This window comes from Haemaphysalis longicornis, unplaced genomic scaffold (assembly GCF_048455015.1).
Source record: "Haemaphysalis longicornis isolate Haplotype H1 unplaced genomic scaffold, Haemaphysalis longicornis Haplotype H1 scaffold_9, whole genome shotgun sequence".
Lineage (NCBI taxonomy): Eukaryota > Metazoa > Arthropoda > Arachnida > Ixodida > Ixodidae > Haemaphysalis > Haemaphysalis longicornis.
This window is the reverse complement of record NW_027526460.1, coordinates 55,469,998-55,489,149: the sequence shown is the minus strand read 5'-3', so window position 1 is coordinate 55,489,149 and position 19,152 is coordinate 55,469,998. Positions and strand designations below refer to the sequence as shown.

At 43.7% G+C, this 19,152-nt stretch overlaps 2 protein-coding genes across 2 annotated transcripts in view; one reads left to right on the top strand and one right to left on the bottom strand.

The window, feature by feature from the left end:
- LOC144151330 (procathepsin L-like) overlaps window positions 1-19,152 on the top strand; it is a 217,570-nt gene that overhangs the window by 121,003 nt on the left and 77,415 nt on the right. The window lies entirely within an intron of this gene.
- Window positions 462-17,632, bottom strand: Mrpl42 (mitochondrial ribosomal protein L42). Its single transcript, XM_077684130.1, has 7 exons — window positions 17,411-17,632; window positions 17,231-17,273; window positions 14,651-14,735; window positions 12,980-13,012; window positions 11,977-12,101; window positions 9,256-9,317; window positions 462-605 (listed from the first exon to the last, which is right to left on the bottom strand). The coding sequence occupies exons 1-6, from the start codon at window positions 17,481-17,483 to the stop codon at window positions 9,266-9,268; spliced, it is 411 nt and encodes a 136-aa protein (XP_077540256.1). The 5' UTR covers window positions 17,484-17,632; the 3' UTR covers window positions 462-605; window positions 9,256-9,265.

Below are 19,152 nucleotides of genomic sequence, written 5' to 3'. Positions count from 1 at the left end.
AAAATATTTGCACACTTTCGCCAGTTACTGTGGCAGGCCGTGGCCAGGTCAGTGCTGTATGTCCCTTGCAGACAGCAACCACCATAAGGTTGCCAAAGTGTAATACCTTCACTGCAATTAAGGATGCTTCCTGGCAGGCCTGCAAAGGGTAGAAGATCTTTAATATCCCTCTAGAGCAGTGGTCGGCAACCTTTTTATGCAGTGGGAGAATTGCATGAAGCCAACACGGCTGGGGCCGGATGGCAAACTGGAAGTGGGGGGGGGGGGGGCTTTAGAAGAAAAGAGAAAAAAATTCAACAAATTAACAATAATGTACGAAACTGGAATAAAAATCACTTCAGCGCGCATATAACAAGGTTTCAATTTACAAACACAGGCTACAAGCAAAAAAAGAAGTGACAAGGGGAGGGGGGAGTCTGACGGCGTGCAGGTGCCCGCATAACACTGCCCTGCGGGCCACAGGTTGTCAACACCTGCTCTAGAGCAATGAAGGAGGTACATCTTGTGCTTTTACTTGTATGTTTATTCTCGAGGACAAGCATGACGTGAAGCAGGCTACTACTACTACTACACATGGAGTTGACGACAGCAGCACTCCTATGCACCTGGAAAAAGAAAAAAGAAAAGACGACACGAAATTTAGGCACCCAAACATGTTACGCCACATGCATTCGAAAGCTCCCTAGGCATACTCCTACTAGTACTAGGAAGCGGTGACAAAACAAGTGAAACATGGCAGAAGGAAATCAACATTCACTTGCTTCAATCTCTTGACCCACTCAGTTTTTAGTGGCGCGTGAAGTACGTATCCATAAACGCAAAAAAAAACCCCTTCCTCTTATTAAACCACCCAAACGATTGCGGTAAGTGATATCAACAATTAGTCAAGTAGCCAAAAAAAAAAGTTTTTATATTACAGGTGCATCACTTCATATAATCCGTTAGAGTGATGGGAATGGCGCAGGTCATTTTGAAGCGGCAAATTATGATTTGGTCGAAGTCAAAAATGTACTTTGCTCATACAAAACTCACTCATGGTCCAGCAAGAAGCATGTTTTTGGGTGATAAAATAAAATCTAACACAGCAAAACAACTCTTAACTCTTTCGCTACCGCAGAAAATTGACCAATTTTGGGGGGTCCAAGAAAACATTTTTTTTTTCTGCTAAAAAATTATTTAGGCACTAATTGCAGGAGCACAAAATGCAGATTATTTAACGGCCTTTCCAATAACACCAGTTTTTTAAAGGTTTTCATATATCATAGTTGTGAAAAAAAATATCAAAATCAAAAGTTTTGTCAAGTTGTCGAAAAAAATGATAAAAAAGGAGTTGTGTATATCAAACTACCGGTAGTAGAAAAAAATTAGAATATACATTTTGCAGGGAAACATTTCAAAAACACACTCTAAAAAAAATGTCGACTTGCGCGGAACAGTTTTTCAGATATAAAAAAAAAATGTTAGCACGCACGGTGCTCGTGTCATGCGGTGAAGCCCAACCTCTAATTCAAACTGTGCAATTTTGGGTGGTTCCTTGGAATAAATCTGGCGGTTTGACGTTATCAGAGGCACCAATTTGCCCCCACATAACGTAAAAACATCTTGTCAATGGCTGACTTTGCATTTACAGCGAGCACAATATTTGGGACAAGCACGCGATGCAGAAAAAAACATGCATGAAGTTGAAAACGGAACGCCGTGGCTGATGTTTGTTGTCGTTCACGGTCAGTTATCTCTCAAAACATAAAGCTGAGCTTTATTATCATCTTCTTACTCGCAATTGTAGCCTTGCTCGCAAAAATGAGCTACGATGAGCTAGAACCGTCCCCTGCGATCTTTGGCCGAGTAGCAGTCGCGCGCTAAAAAAGATCAGCACAACGAGCCTCCTCTATTGCAGCGCCACCTAACATTTTTCAAATGAAACAGTACAAAAACTTATCAGAGACTCCGTCCGAATAGACAGTTCAACTAAGCAGCAACATTAGACACCCGGATATACCCTCGCATGAAAACGAAACTAGAAGGCGAACAGCTGGCAGTGTAAGGCCGGTTTGAAGCGCTGTCCTCGGCGGAACAGATATCTGGCGACTGGGTGTGACCTTTTGACTTGCATCTGAAGTTCTTATCGCAGAAATCGGGTTAGGGTGGGGGGAAATGAGGAGCGGCGTGCTTTGTTCGAGGATCAGTCGCGGACGCTTCAGGCGCCATGGCAGTTAGCCTTGAAGTTGGGTAACTGCGTAGTTGCGCTAAATATGAATTTCGCGATGCAGAAACAAAACCGAAACTGTTGTAAACTGTTTGGGAATGGTCCTGGGGTAAGTAGAACTACCAGAGTACATAGGACAACTTGCGCAAAGGCAATAAAACTGCCTAAAATCATAAAGTAGCTTTGCAACCAGGCACTGCTTGACATTTTCAGCCGATTTCTGGGATTATTACTGTCAGAGCGTGAACCTGACGATTGAAAATCGTTTGCTAGTTCCCCATTCACGCCCTGATAGCAAAAAGCAAGCGCTGGTGCAGAGTAATTACGAGTTGCACGCATTCTTCGTTGGTAGCCTTGAGGCGCGATGACCACGCCCCTTTTCCACAACCAGGTGATTCAAAAGCGTGTCAAAAATCACGTTTCCGTTGCAAAAATGAAAACAAAACTGATTTTGAAAGGCCATTTTCTGATCGAACTCCGAACAGCTTTACTTGTTCGAGAAACGACTGGAACGCTACGAAAAGGCGCTCCCAAAAGTATCGATCAAATTGATCGATTTTGATAGGCGCGGTAGCGAAAGAGTTAAATACATCAGAAAGCATCTTTTTTCTTAGCAGATAAAAATATTCATTCACGAAATAGCACCTGTTATGCTTGTACACTCAATTTGGTCAGACATAAAACGGCGAATTTGCACGTTAATGTAGTTTGATGCATAGCGTGGGGATCCTGGCGTTCACTGCCACTGCACGATCGCTTGGTTTGGTACTGTCGCGCAGCCATTTCCCCCTCTCTTCACTAACCCTTTAACTGTCGGGTGTTTCTGGCCGTGACGCATCCCCAATGTTGGCTTGGTTTCCCAAATATGAAAGAAGGAACATAGTGATTTAATTGACTATGATAGCGTCCGGAATATAACGCGTCAAAAGAAAAGGGCGTGGGTGAGAAATCGCCGTTCTTCCAGATATTTTCAATTTGCCATGCACGCTTCGGGGCGACGACCCCACCGCTTCAACATCAGAATCTGACGCTGTGGAACTTGCACCCCCTCCTCGGATGAGAAACTCTCAGAATGCAAATCCGAGCTTGGCTAGTATTCGGACCGGAATTGAAGAACCATCGCTCCTGTCCGCAGTTGAAGGCCCCGTGCGGTCAGACATCCAAAAGTAACCGCGCGCATGGAGGGAGCACTTTCAGCAGCCCCCACATCGCACAGAAATGAGCGAGTGAAAGCCGCGATTGAGTCATTTTTCGGTCTTTCGGAGAGGCAACGGGCACTGGCTGGTGCACTGTAGCAGACGCTGGAACAGAATAATAAAAAAAAAACCTAGAAACCCGTTACAGATGGCACAACAACCCTTGCACCTGTAATCGCACGCGTGCCGCATACCACTCATCCCGACAGAGTACAGCGCGCGGAGCTACCAAGCCCCCCAGCAACGAAGGGTAGGCGTGGTTACTCCGTACTTTTCATATACCGTTGAGGTGAGCTTAGCGAGTGAAAATAGAGCTACTAGAAAGATTCCACAAATGGCGAGAACAGTCCAGGCTTTACGCTATGGCGTGAATTTTTGGACGCACAACGGAGAATGTCCCGGTACGTCAGTGACACTGCGGAGGGGAAATGTGAAAACGCACTGCTACGTCAGTGACAGCAAAAGGGCTGAGGGCCAGCTTGCCACCGCATAGGACCCAGCCAAAGCTTTCAAACCCTTGAAGAGGTGTAGGCACCAGCAACCGCTGCGCACTGAAGCAGTGTCACGCGGAGGCTTGTCCGCCTTGGTTGGTGGTTAACCGAACCTCATCGGACTATTTCAGGCAGGAACCAACGTCTCTCCCGCTGGGACATGCAACGCGCGCCCCAGTTTGGAGGAGACAGTGTGGGAGATGCTCTCCGGGACAGCCAAGGTATGCGACACTTTCTCTACAGTCCAGCTGCACCTCTGTTGCGCTGGCGAAAGCCCGCTAGCCCCTCCAGCTGCTTGTTTGTGCGTTAGGCTGCTTCTTTCGTCCTGACGCTTACCTATAGGCTATACCTACCACTTGACGATTACGCTGTGCGGTACGCGCCTGTGAGCGCACAGACTGTGTCTTTCTCGCTGCTGCAAGCCAATCTGGCCAGCGCGGCAATGCGCGTCCTCATATGCGCCACTCTTCAGACCTTGCCCTGACTGCTCGGCCCTGTGGCCAGCATGGTGATGACGTGCTTACTTGCACGTTGCACACATCGCTCTTTTCACCTAGACGGTAGTTTTATCTGTAACTGGGAGGTTGACATGGAATAAACATCTTCTCTCCATACCCTGGGCGTATTCCTTTGTTGCCCCTACACCGCCCGCCCAACAGAGGCGGTATTTCAGTCTCGTGAGAATCCTAAACTGGCTCGAACCCATGATGGTTCCTGACAGTGTGTGTGAATGCTATGCTTTGTAACGCATGGATTATGCATAGTTACCACAAAACTCAAAATGACAATGAAATGGTTGCACTCCATTACAGAACTTTAATAAAAAGCTGTTATACAACTTTCTTGTTCCAAAATGGCTGAAAGCCTAACAGTCATTACAAAAAACAACTGTTGGTTTTTACAGTGTACGGAAGGAGACTCAGATGAAATTTAGGAGCATAGAACTTGACTTTGTAGGTTATGAACTGGATTATAAACTGAACCGAACGTTTGCGTGGAAAATGTGGGTCGACCTGGAAGGCAGAATTCAGGACCAATTGCTTAATTTCAAATAAATTGATTGTTTTAGTTCATGTTCATATCATTCGAATCTGCTCTATGAAATTATACTAATCCTTCACAGAGGCAGAAGGTATTGTCCGTACAAATGCTTTCTCTTTTTGCACAACTCATGGTTTTCCCGCACAGCTTCGGCGTTGTGCAGCAAAGCCAACATGAAGCTGCAAAGTGAAGATGCTGGCTTATTCTTTGCACAAAAGCTAACTTTGACACACAATTTCTGGATATTAGAAAATATCGAACACATTGAACAGTGAAAGTGAACTCCAAATTAAACGGACCACTAAGCACTATTTAAAAAATACCATATTCAAAGTTTCTACTATTCACACACTTCTATCTTGTCTTTCGTCCTTTTGCGCTCAATATTGTAATCTTACTCTACACAATCTTGTAAGCTTGTGGACTGAATTAGTTTTAGTGCAATTACAAGTGTCATGGCCCGGGAAAAAGGAAGTGCTCTGTTGCTAAGCAAAAGTTGAATGACTAAGCACAACTTGCGCATTTCGATGTGTGCAAAATTTCGGTGCCTGCCAGATGACATTTGAACGTGCACTGACGAAACTTGGGGTCATCAACAGAAATTTTAGTGACTACACTGCCGTATGCTTCGACAGCCCATGTGGTTCATTGAACACGCTTGTAAACACAAGCAGCAATCAACCCATTTTTGAACCAATAGCCAAGATGTTGCATGTGTGCAGAAAAAAAGAAAGCATTGCGAACATCGTACAGGCTAGCGTCTTGGAAACAAAGGGGCATTAACAGTGCGAGAAAGCTGGACCTAAAGGTAAACTGCTTGAAGATGACTGGTCCAAAAACCTTGTTGTGTATTGTTGAGAGCTACAAAGGCAAGGAAAGCTACCACATAAACGAACAAAAATTGCAAGGAATGAAAAAAAAAGGTCATATCATATACAGCCGAACCTTGTAATAGCAAAGCATAATATCAGGGCAGTAAATTATCTGGTTATATCCAATATTTGTTGTAACAGTGGAGGCAGAGGTCGGCTCTAACAAGTCGGCAATATGGTTGATTCAAAAATCCTAGATACAAAAATGGATTACCCTTGGCTTCGAATCCACTATAAATGTTGTAATCCTTATTTGTCTCCTTGCGGCATTTCAAACTAAATGGACCGAAACGCGAGAACGTGAAATAACATCAGAAGAAAAATTGGTTTGGCAAAACAAGCTTGTGATCTTGTTTATTTGATGAAAGATGTGGTCTTCATCTGGTTGCTTTTCACAGCTCTGAGCGGGATGAAGTTTTCCACAGTGTTCACGCAGTGTTCACAGTGTTCACGCAGCGAACGTGTAAGCGTGTGACAGGGCCATCTGGCGGTTTTCCTCCAAGGGCGTCATGCGGGAGCGGGTGCAGTCATCACACTTTCCTATTCTAGCCACTGTAGTTGTGGGTTTGCATATAGAACACTGGACTTCGGTTATTCCGGGTAGTAAACGGGACAGTAAGTGCAAGCAGCTACACAGCTGAAGAAAAGAAGTGAAAGTGAAGTGGCGGCAGGGCCAGCAGCAGAGACATAGCCGGGGGGGGGGTGTTGCAGTGTTACAGTTGAACCCCACAATAGTGAAACCACCGGGAAAAGCCAAAAAATTCGCGTTTGCGGGAACTTCGTTGCCGCGAGAATGAAACATAAATGACAGAAAAATTTGCCATAAGCCACAAATTTATTTGCGAAAGTCGGTTATATATTGCTTTGCGGGTTTTACCTTGCAGCAACTTCACCGCTCAGTTCTTACACTGCAATAGGTGCTTCATTGCTAGTTGTCATGCGTGCCTGAGAACGGCAGGATCGTGTCAAATGCATCCAAAACGTCCTGCAGGTTCACCATCTCTGCACGTTTTTCTCCTTGGCCCTCAGCACCGAGTATGTCCGAGCATGCAAGTGAAGTCCAGCTTTTTCTGTTGACAAACTTTTCCAGAGAGTGCACCTCGTTACAATGCTGTTCACAAAACTAAGCGAGCACCGCTTTGTTGATGTCCGGAAAAGCCACAGCCATCAGTTTTGCATACGTGCGCCATTACAGAGTGGCAGCCTTGCTTTTCAAAATGGTAGAGTGAGCTTCCGGCAGTTCTAAACTCGTCAGCGCTGTATCGGTGGTAGCCACCGTTCCTCCCCTTGGGCCACTGACTTGGGCATTATCTTGTAGCAATAAAAACTTCCGCTTTTGGGCTGGCGGAGGTACCTTACTAAGAGCGAGCACGCCAACCGCCGCACACCACACGTGCTGTTCAGCGGTAGCGACCTAGCGTAGCCCAAGCCAAAGCCGCGCGGCCGTGCCGGGAGTCACCATGTGTCGTTCCCTGCTGGTTTCACTGGGAGGCTGCCTCCACGGCCGCCTGCTGCACTGTATTTTTGTAAACAAACATGGCGGCAGCCATGCAAGCATGATTTGGCAAAATTTTATGCACTTTGAGTGTGAAAAAATTGCATTTGAGCACTTTTTGGACACTGTTAGCCTCAAAAGGGTAGGTCAAATGCCGACCGGGCGTGCAACGAATTTCGTTAACGCGGGATCACTTTCCAAAAGCATTTCGTTGCTGCGACATATGAAATACATGGTCGTCTATGGATGTTCCTCGGGGATGCGAAAATATTTTGTTGCCGCAGGAATTTCGTACTCGTGAGATTTCGTTATTGCGGGGTTTGTCTGCAGAACACCGAAGCGGCGCATCCCCAACCTCAGCGCATAACAAGTGGCGCATCCCTCCTTCCCTCTTTTTAGCATTTTTTTGCCCATGATTTTTACACACTTTACATATGAATTTAAATGTAAAAAAGAGAATAAGATAAGAAAACAAAAATAAGATTATTGTTTGGGCGTGGACTGTAGTTTCTCAATTTTTTTTTACTGGCAGCATTTAACTACCCCCGAAAAAAAATATTTTTGCAGCTATGGGAAAGAGATTCTAGTAGACCTGAAATTATGCCCTTGTGCTGAGTAGCACAAAGCCTTAGCCACTATAACACTTGATCGATTATGGGGTTTAGCGCACTGATGCTACACAGGCGATGAGGTGTGCCGTAGTGGAGGGCTCCGGGTTAATTTTCCCCACCAGGGGTTCTTTAACATGCGCCCACTATAACACTTCAATTTGTAGGTGCTGCTACCACGACACCATGCAGGTTCTTCAGAAAAATGACATAGCCCGCCTGAGAAATGTTTTGCTTACCCAAGCTGGCTCTTTTTTACACTAACCAAAATGAGCTAATCAACGGCAAGAGCACTCTGAAAGCACCACATACAATAAATCCACACTTGAACAAAATTCACTTGAGCAAAGATTTCCCATTAACGAAGTGTTCTAAACCCCCACTAATGCGGCATTACCCACCCGTTACGCAAATACGGCTCAGCGGAACTATTTCCAGGAAAGTTTTATATCCTTCGATTTCTCGCATCACTTGTACGAGCACTCAATGGTTTTCGAACCAAATTGTGAATGCCGAGCCATGCATTTCGCGTCGACCACTTTTCCCTGTTTGAGGGTGAAGCCATGCCACAATTATCTCATAGCCGCAACTGCCTCATAGCCACAGCTTCACCCTGAGGCAAACAACATCTCGATTCCTCTTTGCTTGACAAAGAAATTGACAAAGAAAGCCATATCCTGTATTTCTTCTCCTTCTGTGTTCATTTAAGTTTCAAGCTGCTGCCCATCCGAAGAAATTCCACAATGACTTGGCTCCAAGCAGCCTCTGGTCAACATTGCGTTTCCTAACAGAGTGTCGCTTCATCCAGAAAACGAGTGTCAGAGCCCAGAGGTATGTAACCAGCAGAACAAGCCAGTGCGGAGATGGGATGACCACATCTTTGCAATGCGGTATAGAATGGAAAGAATCTGCAAGGTGCTGCATCAAGTGCTGACAAATAAATGTTGCCAATTTAACTTGAAAGTGTCACGTGAGTTAATTTTGATCTCCTAAATATTCCTGTTCTGTGCTGACCACAGTGCCGGTTAGGCAAACTCTTTCTTTGATCCTCTTGGGTATGTCCAATTTAGTGTTCATTGCATCTATTTTTAACACACGAAAGGACAAGACCATTAGAGAAAAGAAGCAAGTAGCAACATGCAACCATCAAATGAGAAGGTAATTTTCAATATCGAAAGAAGGGAGAAAACTTGGTGCCCTAACTGGCTTGTCCTGTCAGCTCATTCATTTTGTTTCTATATCAATTACACGTGCAAAAAAATAAAAACTGCGCGTACGAAGTGTATGCATCATATGAATAAAAATGCTGCAGAACTTGCTCAAGAGGCCTAAGTCCATGTGCTTACCAGGTCAAAGTCAGAGCCCCTCTCGTTCCACCGGGCGAGGCAACTCGTACTTCTTTTTGTTGCTGTAAAAAAAAAATGCAGCATAAAATGAAGCTATCATAACAGAACTGTATTTCATTGAACAGCACATGTGAAGCCCCTGGAGAAGAGAATGATCAACATTTAATGCTAATTCCCAAAATTCCTTTTTAGACAGCTTTGACACTAATTGCTGTACCTTATATATGTAATATATTTGTGGTAGAACTACAAAAATCTACAATCAAGGAATGGCTGTTAACCTTTCCCCTTACCAAAGTCGCTGGGTGAACTAAATGTGAAGATTGACTTTCCCACAAGCAAGCAAACAACCCAACAAGTGAATAGCTAGTTGGGGGTGCACATCCCACAAGCAGCGGGACACGGAGGAAACAAGCCGACAAGGAACCACAAAAGCTGAAAATAAAATGAGAGTGCCTCCAAAAACATGTCATCATCGCAGCCGAATACGAATTGGTGAATCGGTTGTTAGTTTCTGCCATTGGCTGTCATTGTCACTGGCCAGTTCTTCTAAGTAAGAATATTGCTCTGCCCACATTCAGCCTTAAGGTTCCTTAATTTTGAGCGAACAACATGCCAAGCAATGTCAAACTCATCGGACACTAAGTCGTGCCTACCAGTTGTCACTGTTGACCAGTTGTCAACGCTTTCACTATAGGTCCACCTTTATTTAGTCAGGTAGAGTGATGTCGGGGATGGATGCTCAACTGGCATTTCAGAGGCCATGAGCATGCATCCCATCCAGTTCAAAATTTTCATAATTTTCTCAACTCAATTACTGCAATTCTTTTTGCACTGCCAGCCATTCCAGTGGCCCTTCCACTGCTACAGATGCCAAATGGCTGCTACTCTGTTCAATGAACCATTTAATGCTAGTGCATTAAAACCAACACTCTTTGTCTATATAAAATATTCGTCATAAAAGAATGCCCACAGAAATTGTGCTAATAAGTCCTCAACTTCTGGATGCTCAATTTTGAAGCGTCCTGAATTTTTGGATGCTTCATCTCCTTTGGTGGCACCTTGCCCAAATGGCACTTCACATTTTCCGGAAAACGTGTTTATGAACTGGGTTTGTAGATACTTCTTCTTTGCTGCCAGCTTATGTAATTTGCACCCCGACGCCACCAAAAACAGACGTACATCATCATAACTGACACTTCGTCAGATGATACATTCTTCAATTAAGTGAGTGAAGTTGACCTCCCATAGAGGCAAGGCCCCCCTCACTGACTAACTAGATAGATTTACTCTTCTTCAAAGCTGATAATTCACTAGTCAGCATACGTTACCAACAGCCTTGATTGTGCTCTGTCCCCTGGCCTACACAAAAATGTTTTAATGGTGTTGAAGGAACCATGGGACGAATGCTTTTCCTGGTGACTTCCCTGCCCCCCTCCCTTCTTCCCTTCTTGGTATCCATTCCAGGCATTTCCCCTTATACTTTGAATTTCTATGGAGTGGTCACGATGTTAACAGAATGAAGGGTCTGGAAGTTGACGAAATGTTGGTGCTCCACGGAACTAAAAGATAAAATCTTAGAAGGGGAGTCAAATCTGAGTTGAAGTGGACTGGGTTTCATGTTTGACATTCGCAGTTCAGACATTCGTAGTCTAGACAAGGTGCACATGATGCCTCAATCAGATAGCAGGCTAAACGGCAATATAGAACAATAAATTAGATTTTAAAAATCATGGAGCACAACAAAGCCCTGTTCCTAATAGAGGTTAGCCCCAATTCCACACAACATTACCAGAGATTCTCCGACTTTTTGACTATTAAACATAAGTGGTTGTCTTTTCCTCTGAGCACATTTTTGGAACTTCCGGCCAATCAACAGAACGCTCAGCGGCATCCCCGTGATGCAGCAAACTGGATTGCAGCTCTCAAAACAATTTCTTCTAATTTTTAGGTAAACTCTGTGAAACTTTCCAGACTTAGTGCTTTTTTCCCAGGGATTTCAAATATGCCATTATTTTTTGAGTAAGTTGATTATTTCCAAGGTAATTAGAGATAATTAGTCATTTCTGGAGGAATAATGGACAAAAGTGTTGCTCACAGAACTGTAATCTTTATAGTATTTTCCAATACTATGACCCCTGGTGAGTGCAATAACAGAATTGTTTTTTTGATGCACCACTTGGAACTCATTTTACAGCTCATTAAAGAATGCCAATTTCAAACACCAACGTCTAATGAGCCGTAAAATTAGTTCCAAGCAGTGCATCAAAAAACCAATTCTCTTATTGTGCTCATCGGGGTTCTTAGTATTGACAAATATAAAGATTTCAGTTTTGTGTGCAACACTTTTGTCCATTGGTCCTCCAAAAATGGCTAATTATCTCTAATTATCTTGGGAATAATTTACTGACTCAAAAAATAATGGCATATTCGAAATCAGTGGGGAAAAAAAAAAAGCACCAAGGCTGGAAAGTTTCACAGAGTTTACTTAAAAATTAAAAGGAGCCGTTTTAAAAGCAGTGTCCCTTCTTAATTGCATTTTCTAGCTTGCTATCCAGGTGAAACAGCATGCTTATAGTCGCATTCACCACGCACTCAACAAAATTGTAGCCATGTATGAGCTGCCCAATGATCCAATAAAGCGAAGTTGTATGTTGTCCTCATAATTCCTTCAAAAACTGTGCATCATCACTCAGGAACCAGCCCAGCTGCCCAACTCACTTGGGGTACCACCGGTGCTTGGTGGTGTACGTCATCTTTACAAGGTCCTCAATTTCAAGCCGGTCATTCCGGTAGTGCTTCTCTATGTTCTCAAGGCGATACTGAAGCTTCAGTGCAGAGTTTGCCTGGAAACGAGCAAAATAGACAGCAATTAGGACACACAGTAAAGCTGCAGCCTAATAAAAGTGTAATCCCAAGTAAGCCTGTGTTTGTTCGCCATAAGTATTATTTATTAGTGGAGTTGCACAGAAGACCACAAAAATCCATTTTAAAATTACCACATATTTTATTTACTGAGAGCTCCACTCACTGAAGTGTGCTTGAATAAAAAACAACTGCTTCTGACAGTTTTTTTGTTCAAGTGCAAACCCAGCATTGATGAATGCATCAGAATGTCTATATTCTTTATTGAGCTGAATCCTTTACCACAAGAAGTCCTTCTCCATAGTCCATGGGTACTATGTAGTCGGACATTTCTTAACTGCAAAAGGCTCCATCTACAATACAATCTCGTTATTAAAAACTTCAGGGAATTGCAAGAAAATATGCACGAGTACTCTGAAATGTCAGTAATTTGAGAACCAGAAAGGCAGCCATAATAGTTATACTAAAGCATAAACTCGCAACGAGTGCCTCCAAAAAGAGTACTACCTCTGCAATGAGCGAGTAGTTAAACTTGTTTATCAAAGCATCAGGTTGAAACATGGAGGAACAGGAAGGCCCTTGAACAAAGACTGTGACAGAAGCCTATGTGTAGCAACACAATGGCTCAGACCTTGAGCCACAGAGCTGGTTTCTATCATTCTGTTTATAAGAAAAACCACACCTACATTACAAATACAATGCACCTGCGATAAGCTGTACAGGCTGCGTTCCACTATAAATTGTTTTCGAACAGTAGCAAAATACACCAGCACTTCTTTCTTACTGCACTCCTTTTCCGCATCAGTAATTAGCCTCTGTAATAGTAAATAGGGTACGAACAGTGCAAGCTCAGACATACCTCATCCAGCCTTGGCCTGATATTCGGGAGGGGCTGTAAAACAGAGTAAAAATGTTAGATGTTCTCCGCAATGTGTCGCCAGCCATGACAACACAGCACAGTCATAAAAACTGAAGAAAAGCACAACGAAATAGGAACAAAGAGAAAAATATCTAGAGTAAATTTCAGGACAAGGAGTTTGGAAAATAAAGCATGCTGCAAGGGAGTTCATTTTTTAATTGCGCAGCGGAAGACAGACAGAAAGAGAGGATGTTACAACACACAAATAAATTCCTTAGAGGGGTAAAGACACCAAGTCTTTGGGTTAATATGCATTACGATGCAGTTTGCCTCCTTTACTCAGCAGAATACCCTGGCTGAAGTATGAACAGCTGCGACATACGGAACGTATTTTAAATTTGATCCTATTTATCAAGCTGACAGAACTGCTCTGGAACCGGCACTAAGCAAATAGATACCGGAGCGACATCAGCCCATAGGAAGTAAAAAACAAGGTGACATTGCTAGGTCTCTTGTATGCATGGCAGGAATTCATGACAACACTTCCCCCACGCGGCTCGGTGAGCAGCGATTGCCTGCGGGTAGCCACAGCTACAGTAGTCACCGCTTGGCAGGACAAATGTTCTTTGTGAAAACAAAGTTCCACATGCAGGAAAGGAGCTAACAATATTGGGGAGGATCGAAATAGCAGTTGTCATTCGCAGCGCAAATGAAGGCTGTCAATTAACATCCGCCATGATGGCACACCTAAACCCCTTCAGGCTGCCCAATCAGGACACCTCCGCTGTTCTGAATACTTTGAAACTGTGGCCATATGTGCAGTCATCCCTATTGGTGCAATAACTCATGCCTGTCCTGCATAGTGTGAGGATTGGTCTGCTGAGACAGAACACGTCGCTGGGACGCATGCCCGGACGACCTATAGTGGCGACACAGTCAAAACAATGCCACGAAACGGTGACGCAGTGGCTTGCATCTGTCGTACGAGCCCTCTGGGCTATTGCGTTCTATCTAATTTCTATAGAATTGAAAACAGTGAGCTTGTACTCCAACATAAGCTGCAAAGAAGCAGATAGGAAAGAAGCGGTCTTTGTGTCAATGGAGAAAGACGGCCTTACTGTCAGACAAGATAACACAGCTGTAAAGAAAACATTAACAAGACAACACACTACTTAATTTACTTTTATAAGATTATGTTGCTTGTCTGCATTAAGCTATATTTTTAGGAATGATTTTCAGTCAAGTAATTCTTTCATACGCAGATAATTTTCCTGTTTTTGTTGATTGTATGAATTTCAGTACTAGATGAGTTGTAGACATGCTGGAAATACTTAAAAGGAATGGCAACACCCTCACTTTTACTACAAAAGCTCCCTTCCAAAAAAGGAACTGCTGTAACAAGGAAAGCTGGATAAGTTTGTACGGTTCATGGTGAAATGAAGCCCGAAAGAAACAACAACAACGGAGAGGAACAATTACAATGGAATGGCCTCATTTTAACAAAGTGACTGTCGCTTCTAAGTTCCCCCAGTCGTGTGGTCAGACTGTATTTGTTGGGAGTACTAACTAAGACAGGATAAGACCCTTGCTCGACAACATATCAGGCCATCAAAACTAAATAGACACGCCCTGCGTGAATATGGTGGCCTGCAAGTCTGGCGTCACTCCCACCTTTGTGTGCTCGTAGGGGAACTCCTCCTCTGGGTGCCAGCAGACAATGGTGGAGCCGTCATCGGTCAGCACGATCCGCTGTTGCCTGGGAAGTAAATTCCCACCAGCTGTGTGAGTCCACTGATTTCCCCAAACAACATGGAGGAGGCCCAGGGCTTTCTAGGTGAACAGCATTCACTGATCCTCCTAAAATACTGGTTTACTTTAGGAATCCGCAGCGATTTGTTCGATGAAATATGATGAATTCCTGTGACCCACCATGAGACTGTTTAAAGGCTTTACGTGGTAGTCACTTAAAAAGTGGTGATGAAGAAAAGGTGTGTTTGCTTAATTGAGAAGACAACTTTGTGCGATTAGCCAATTGTATCAAAATCGTCAAAACATGTACTGGAGAGGTTAAGGAAAACACCTGGAGCTGTGGCAACTCCCGAGCCACTTTCCGGCGACATCTCTATTAGATGAAGAGGATCTTGTTTGCATTATTAGTGTCCACTGAACAAAGCCACCTCCAAGATTCATGACTGGGCAATTGTAGTAGGGCATCTAGTTTCATTCGATCATATCACTTGAATGCTTGTGCGCAGTTAACACCCCCGTAACTGCTTTTAATTGTGGCTCATAAAACACCCCTCCTGCATATACTACATTGCTGTAATGTGAAATTTAAAAGCCTTTCAAATTCTGTTACATTTTTTTGGATAATGAACATCATTCACGGCAGGAATAGAGTTCATTGAGTTCTTTCATTTAGTTCAAGTTTAGTCCATTTGAAAGATTGAATCGTTAGAATAACACTGACACTAATCTTAATGCGAACTTCTCTAAAATAATCTACATGATGAGGAAAACAGAGAATAGGCATAAAACACCCTAGCTACTTTTCCGCACTGCACTGATGACTTATTACGGGCACCTCGTTGCGATTGGCTGAGGACGACAAAATCCAACGCAAATTAAGCAGGGATTATAAGTTGTGGAACGAGGTATTTGCGCTTAAATTTAGTGCACATTCTTTCTATAGCAATAAAAATAATAAGGTAAACAATGCAAGTTACGAACAAACACGTAAACGTAGAAGCAAGAGGGGATACTACGCGCACTATGCAGGCCGAAGCTGCACAGCCGACGGGCACTTTGGGCCTATGTGCCATGATACTGGGCAACTGGCACGAGCGACATTGCCACTTACATGACCTTGTGTGTTCAGCATATCCATCTTTCACAAATCATTACTATCAACCATAACAAATGCAAGCCAAGCACAAATCAGGTCAAAACAGAGCAAGTGTGGACAGCGGCCTTTGAGTGGCATCGTCACGCCATCTATATGGGCAAACGGTAAACAAGACAACAAAAGAATGTTTCATAATTCGCGGCGGCTGTAATCAACACATTAGCTTTTGTGTTAGGTACATTCCCTGAATACATCATCGCTGACGTCACGAAACACACAATTTAGTGGGACAATTAAAATTTCATTTTCAAATGTTTAATTTCTCAGTGAATAAAGCATCGTTTGCTGCCACACAAGCACTGGGGTACTATAAAACACCAAATCTTTCAAGAACAAACTTGTATTCTGCCTTCCTGGCCCCTTTTAGACAACACCCCGCAAAGAAAACTGACACTTTCATTGTCAGACTGGGAGTTTCTCATTGTTCACACAGTCCATGCGGTGGTCACATTGCTGACAACATCAAATACTGAGCACATCGCGTGACAGAAAGCAAGGCAATAAATGGGCTTTTTTATCAAGCTGGAAGTGCCAAATCACACATCGAGATGTCATAGGCCGATGGCATGGACCGCTTTTCAGACAAGGTTTCGGCACTTGTTAAGATCCCCAGGTGGGCAGAACTAACCACTACGGCCCGCCTCATGGCCCATGGATGGTGTAGCTTCGTCACGTAAAGCCCCCAAAACGTAAATTTGAGATGTCGTAGGTGGAAACTAGCACAGAGGAAAAAGTTGCTTGATCACGAAGACGGAAACGTGTAGCACCCCAATCCATTATCCTCGTTTGGAAGCTTATATCTACCAATTCTCGTTCTTGAAGTTCAGCCGTGTTGACGTTATTTTACCATCATTTCAGGTTAAACTGTACATAAGTGTACATTTCAATTACACATTCAGCTGTTGCTGTAGATTTGTCTCATGTAAATAAGGCTTTCAGATGTTTTGTTTTGTTTGTTTTTTCTGTAACTTTAGTTACAGCAAAAAGTTAAGTGGCACTTTACAAGGGCAAAAACTTTTTTCTCCTGAAGTTCATACGGCGATAAATCGGTCCAGATCAGCCTCGCAGGCTTCACTATTAGCGAAAATTAGCTTTGTACAAAATCTATCCTGCTTCTCAGGCTTTCGTGTCATGTCTACACAAATGGAAGAGTTCAAAGATCATTTTCACAACGAGCAAGGACCACGGCTTAGCTCATAACGTGCGCTCAACGCTTGGCCACAACGCTATCCTTTGCCATCCCCGCCTTTGGGGGAACTCGAAGCTGTAATGTAATTTACCGAAAGAAGATTTAAAGCCCCTTTTTCTTGGTCGTACAGTACCTGCAAGCTAAAGGTTCAACTTACGATCGTGACTTCAGGAGTGCTTCGGATGTGCAGAAGTTTACACCTGTGCATTGAAAAAAAAAAAAAAAAGTCATAAAATAAGTTCAACAGTTATAGCAATACACTTGTGTAATCGGTAAGCTCTTTAGCATTGAAAGCGACGTCAGTTCGCACTATTTAACACACAATGCAACCACTTACCTTGTTGCAGAGAGCACACAGCCAATGGTAATACATTGCGTCGTGCAGCGACGAGCCTCCGGCAGGCAAGCATCTCACCAGCCCTATCCGCTCCGGACGAAGATATTTGCTTAGAGGTAACTGGTGCGTTTCAAGCAACTCGCGGAACCAGAGTTACCGATTCTGTTCCCAGTTTCTTTCCTCCATGTGCGCCTTGTGCAGAGTGGATAAAAAAGTTGCTTAAAATCGGTAGTCCAAAATCGATCACAGCCGCAGCCGTAGTCAACTTATATTTTAGGTTTCGGTTTCGGCGCTAGGGGTATGCTGCGTACTGTATGCTTGAAATGCTTTATTCCACATCTACCACAGCTACCGGCGGTCGAAAGAGGGGGCTTTGAAAGTAAGGAAAAGGGAATAACGGGCGTAGCGGGGTAAGGCAGCGGTCAAAGAACGATGTTTTTCGGTCCTGTGTGGATGAAGGACGAAGGCAACAAATGTACGCTTTAATTAATGGGTAATTGGGAATTTAATCATAGCGAGCTGTTATTTCACGGCCTTTTTTTTTTGCTGAAAAAATTATTTTAAAAGTCCTATCAAATTACATCAAGTGATTTAGCCCTGGCCTTGTGGGCATAGAGTTTCAGTATGAAACTCTATGCTTGTGGGTATGTTCCAGAACATTGAGGGCATCATCATTATCATCATCAGCCTCCTCCGTCTCGCACTGTGTGCGACCAGAAAGGTTGAACCAATCGTGGTACCTTGTTTTACAGAAAAGCTTCTAGCAACCCGGGCTTTTTCATGGTTCATCCGTCCCGCCAGAACTCGGCACCCGGCCACACGCGCCACATGCTCTTGTGGAAGAATAACAAAGAATTAATGAAGGCTCTATGCACCGTGCTAGGAATGCTGGCCTTTTCAAATAAGACTCTTCCAACATAAACTAGGTGCCCAACTTATTGTCTGGTTTGGAGGCTTGTAAAGAAAAGGCACCGACAACTATTACTGGAATGCGTTCCTCACATTTCACCCAAACAAAGTGTGTGCACACTAAGGACTCGATATCAGTTTTAGGAGTATTTGGGGATATGTGTACGGCGAAGGCTGATTCCGTACTTTCATCTGTACAACCACATACGTCCTCACAGTCGGTGGCATTGGTCTCTCCCTGAAGCAAATGGATGTTGACTGGATTAATCAGTTCAAATGGTGGGAGACATCCACATTGAAGTCACTGATGACTATCAGCGGAGAAACTTGTCACAGGTATGTGTGCATGTATGTGGCATACAGACGAGTGATGGAGTCTTGACCTTTAGTCCACATAACCCCGGGTCACTCCAGAACGAACAATGAGAATTTCAGTCTCAATCAATTTGCATCGGTGAACCAGGACTGTCACATACCCGTTACTTTAGTCGGTTTCCAAAAGTTTCTAAAAACAAACAAGACATGGTTCCTGCGATTTTTCAGCCAACCAGACATAACAGAATGTGTATAGATTTGGTTTTGGCAAAGAATGTAGCAGCAGTTGTGGCCGAACCAATGTGCCATAGTGACCACAAATCCATTGTCACTGCCATTAATACAAAATAAAACATTGCGAATCAGATTTATGTACGTTTTCAATAAGCATGAGTAATGGTACTACACATATTCACTGGCCATTCACTTTTGCAGGGTGGAACGGCTCCTCCAATTTCTTTTTTTGACCATACTGTCATGTTACAAACACTGTGGTAACAAACACGGTGGCCAGACCA

Excerpts from the sequence above, each read along its gene's own strand:
- Mrpl42 (XM_077684130.1), bottom strand. The coding sequence starts at position 17,483 with ATGCTTGCCTGCCGGAGGCTCGTCGCTGCACGACGCAATGTATTACCA. Across the intron at positions 17,274-17,410 it reads TGTGTGCTCTCTGCAACAAG|GTGTAAACTTCTGCACATCC; the intron begins GTAAGTGGTTGC and ends TTCAATGCACAG. Across the intron at positions 13,013-14,650 it reads TCCCCTACGAGCACACAAAG|CCCCTCCCGAATATCAGGCC; the intron begins GTGGGAGTGACG and ends TCTGTTTTACAG.